Consider the following 4173-nt stretch of genomic DNA (forward strand, 5'->3'; position numbering starts at 1 on the left):
ACGTTTATTACAAAACATAGCGGCTTCTGCTACTCAAAATAATACATGGGTAGCTTCAATTGATTACGTCAAAACCCAACCTTATCCAGATGCATTGAAAATATGGCTTGTGGAAGGTTTACAAGCAGCGGCCTCTAAAGCAGGGGTGGAGCTATGAAAACTGAACTTGATCTAAAAGGTCTATACTGCCCCGAACCTGTAATGCTATTGCGCTCAACAGTGCGAAAGTTAAACAAAGGGGGTGAATTAGTCATTTACACGACTGATCCTGCGACAGTAAGGGATATTCCTGATTTCTGCCGATTTATGGATCACACATTGCTAGACGACCAAACCAAAGAGAAACCATACGAATTTACAATTCGCATTGGTTAACTCTCCATAGCCCGCATTTTGCGGGCTATTTCTTCTTTATTGAACAATAGAATGAAAATTTATATGCCTGTTTAAAAACAGACATATAGTTTTTTTTGCTACGGCAAAGATACTGGTTATAGGCTACGAGAAAACCAGCAACGAAAGTTGATAGCCTTTTTCTAACACCCCACGGGTCCCAACCAACCAACCAACCAAACCAACCAGCTACGGCTTTTTCAAAGGATAGTATTAATGAATACTCATAAACTCGCTTTCATGGAAAGCAAAAAAGCGATCTCTGATTATCTTGATAGTCGAAATCTCAATGAACTAACGCTACTTCAAAAACAAATCAAAGCTACATTTTCAGTCCGAGAGCGTCACCCAGCTTTATATACTGTCTACACAGATAAAGCTTGGGACTTTGTTCAATACGCGCTGGAAAAAATTGATAGAGCGCTTAATACTAATCCTTTTCAGTTAAGAGAAAAGGAGGACGGTAAGTTCTATATAGAGTCTCTGGACTATAACTCCCACACTGCGATGGATTACTTTTCAACTCATATTGCACCTTTGCAACAAGAGTTCGACGTGATCATGCTCAGTGGTGATGGGGTTTATTGTGCACGGTGGGCGCTTGAAAATAATGAGTCATGGTTAATTATTAGTTACGATGAAGGAAGTATCCAGCAAACTAACTATACAGATCTGAACTCGTTTAAAGATGCTAAGCAGACTTATCTTGCTGAGCAAGCAGTCGAAAGGAGTGTTTACTAATGAATACTCATAAAGACTTAGTTGGAATGTTAAAGCGCCGTCAGTATGAGGCATTATTAGATAACATACCCGTAAGCATGATCATGGAGAAAGCGGCTGATTATTTGGTACAGACAATGAAATATGAGCCGATTTCAGATGAGCTTACCTCACCAACAAAGATGAAAGATTTTGCCAGGCTAAAGTTAATCGACGCCGAACGTGAAAATTTCATAGTTATTTATTTGGATAACCAACATCGTGTAACGGAGTACGAGACTCTATTTTCAGGGTCCATAGAAAGCTGCACTATTGCACCAAGAGAGGTTGTAAAAGCAGCGCTGAAACATAACGCTGCGGCGTGTGTGTTTTTACATAACCACCCTTCTGGGAGCGTTAAGCCAAGCCAAGCCGATAGAAAAATAACTCGACTTTTAATGGATGCCTTGCAACTTGTTGAAGTGAGAGTGCTCGATCATTTGATCGTCGGTGGTCGTTCTTCTGAGTGCGTTTCGTTTTCGGAGTTAGGAATAATATAAACCTGACACGCTCAAACTCGCGTGTTTACCAACCAACCCAAAGCCAGCTTTTAGCTGGCTTTTTTATTTTTAAAGGAAGCATTATGTTAGATAATATTAGCTTATTTACGCATGAAGCTGTTGCTGTTAATCAGCTAACTGGTGTGTGGGGAGAATGGCGTGAGAAAGTTAAATCACATCCTATTCTTTCAGAAAGTGAAGATGGTAATACAGCTACTTCAACTAAAATCTTAGACGCTGTCGATGCGTTTAAGGAAGTGATCTTGTCGGGGAAGCCTGTTTCCATTCGATTTAGTGGGGGCAAGGATAGCACCTGTGTGTTGATTTTGTTTTTACTCGCCGCTGCAGAGTTAAAAAAAGCTGGGGCTTATATCCCTCCAAACCAAGTAATTGCTTCTGCGAATACTCGCTCAGAGAACCCTGAAGTAGCAAACCTCCTAATAAAAACTCAAGCTAAAATCCGGAATTTTTGCCAACTGCATGATTTACCCGTTACTGTTATCACGGCCACACCGAGGTTGGGACAGACTCTAATAGGGCGAATCATTACAGGCCGAGGATTACCAAGTTATCCAACTAAATCAGCTCAATGTGCGATAGAAAGAAAAATCGCACCAATGAACAACACATTGCGTCACTGGTATAAAGAGCGAGGAATAAAGAAACCAAACTCTGAAACTGTCCTGGTGCTTGGTAGTCGTATTTCTGAAAGCGAGCAAAGGAAGCGTTCCATGCTATCTTTTGGTGCGAAACAACACGTATCACTTTCTAAAAAATCAAAAGCGCTTGAATTCTATCCGATAGCAGAATGGATAGTTTCAGACATTTGGAAGCTCCTTTCCATTGCTGGCACAGAACGAAACATCATCCCTTGCCTTTATGAATAATTTTACAGAAATTCAAAATTTTACAGTTCATCTACAGGTGAGTGTGTCTTTCTGCACACTGATGATGTAAATAAGAAGCAAGAATCGTGTAGTGCACGAACAGGGTGTTTTGATTGCGTTAGAATGGCGCAAGATAAATCCTTAGAGCAATTAATCGAAAGCGACACTAATCGCTATGGTTATCTGCGGCCGCTCAATAAAATAAGAAATTTCATATGGAATATTCAGCACGACTGGTCAAGGCGTAACCTACTGGGTCGCACTGCGACCAATGGGTTTAGCCGACTCAGGCCCGATGTTTTTTCATTTCAAACATGCCGTACGCTGCTAGCAGCGCTAATTACGGCTGATTATGATGAGTACCAACGAGCTCAACATGTCGCCCAGCAACTTTCCACGGGCGAGATTGAGGCAATGAAGTAAATCTAGGACTCGCTAAACCACAATTTTGTTTTGTGAAACCCGAGGACGTGATCTGTTGTGAGTTCTTATGGAGCTTGCACACTTTTAACGTTCAGCCATTTGAAGCAGTCATGCTTTATCACAACATCTGGCATAAGGGTGACACCACTGCATTTGAACGGTTAGATGGTGATTCTATACCTATCACCCTAGTCAAGAAGACACCACACCCTAAAGGAGATTATCTTTTTGTCGGTGATGAAACACTAAACCTAGAAACGCGATTATCGGGGAATATTAGCTGTTGGGATACATACAACGGCTATGAAAACTTAGGGTTGCGAAATGTAATGAACGAATTCTGTGAGTTAGAAACTCCAACGTTAGTGGAAACGAAAACAAACAGTTTCTTCATACAGCAATACGAAATAGGGGAGTATTTTTCAGTAGACTCTCATCAAGCCGCACTAATGATGGCAGAACCTGAATGGTATTTAAACGTAAGTGCTAATCGACTTCGCTTACCTCAAACTTCAGCAATCTCCTTCCTTTCAAAAGGGGTGGTCACTTTAGGGAAAGGTAAAGAATACCTCTATCATCAGATGTGTCTACGCGCCCAGAAATACAATGCGATGGGGTTAGTCAGCGGCATGAGTTGGAGTGACATAGATTTAGTTCGAGAAAATTGCCGTGATCTAGTCTTAACTGAGCAGCAATACAATCAACACAAACTTAAATTAGCTAAGCTCTGCCAGCAATGGCAAATATGGCTTTTAGTCATAGCGTTAAATAAAGCTGATATAGAGCAAGCAATCGCAAACGAGGAACAAGAGAAGCACATTTCAACAATAGCTGCGTCAATGGAGGATGCTTTTAATAGCTACGACTTGGCCGCTAAGAAAAGGTTAAAGAAAGAAAACAACTGGCGTGCTGGTTACGCTATTAGTCGAAAATTTGAAAATCTGCGACTTCATCACATGAAGGTGTATTCAAAGGAAAATCATGTAGATTCGGAACCCGTACTCCTACAGAGGCCTCTTGCACTTGAATAGCACTTTAGGTATCGACAAGAAGGGTAAGCGCGAAATAGCGTATATACGCAAGCAATTACGCTTACTTAGACTGTCGAATAATGCTAAGTGTGACCACTTAAAGGTGGTAGAAAAACGCACAGAGCCGAAAACGGTAACGGTATTTATAAAACCGAAAGCCAAAAACCAACTAGCATTATT

The 4173-nt window shown here is 41.0% G+C and overlaps 1 protein-coding gene across 1 annotated transcript; it reads left to right on the forward strand.

Moving 5' to 3' along the window:
* Window positions 1-1133: 1133 nt before the first annotated feature.
* Window positions 1134-1652, forward strand: LOC144678225 (UPF0758 protein VC_0510-like). The gene has a single exon (XM_078538087.1). It carries the CDS (start codon window positions 1134-1136, stop codon window positions 1650-1652), a length of 519 nt encoding a protein of 172 aa, XP_078394213.1.
* Window positions 1653-4173: the final 2521 nt, after the last annotated feature.

The sequence above is a fragment of the Cetorhinus maximus genome, unplaced genomic scaffold, assembly GCF_964194155.1.
Source record: "Cetorhinus maximus unplaced genomic scaffold, sCetMax3.hap1.1 HAP1_SCAFFOLD_3832, whole genome shotgun sequence".
NCBI lineage: Eukaryota > Metazoa > Chordata > Chondrichthyes > Lamniformes > Cetorhinidae > Cetorhinus > Cetorhinus maximus.

What these genes read in the sequence shown, in the direction of transcription:
- LOC144678225 (XM_078538087.1), top strand. Translation starts at nt 1,134, where the DNA reads ATGAATACTCATAAAGACTTAGTTGGAATGTTAAAGCGCCGTCAGTAT.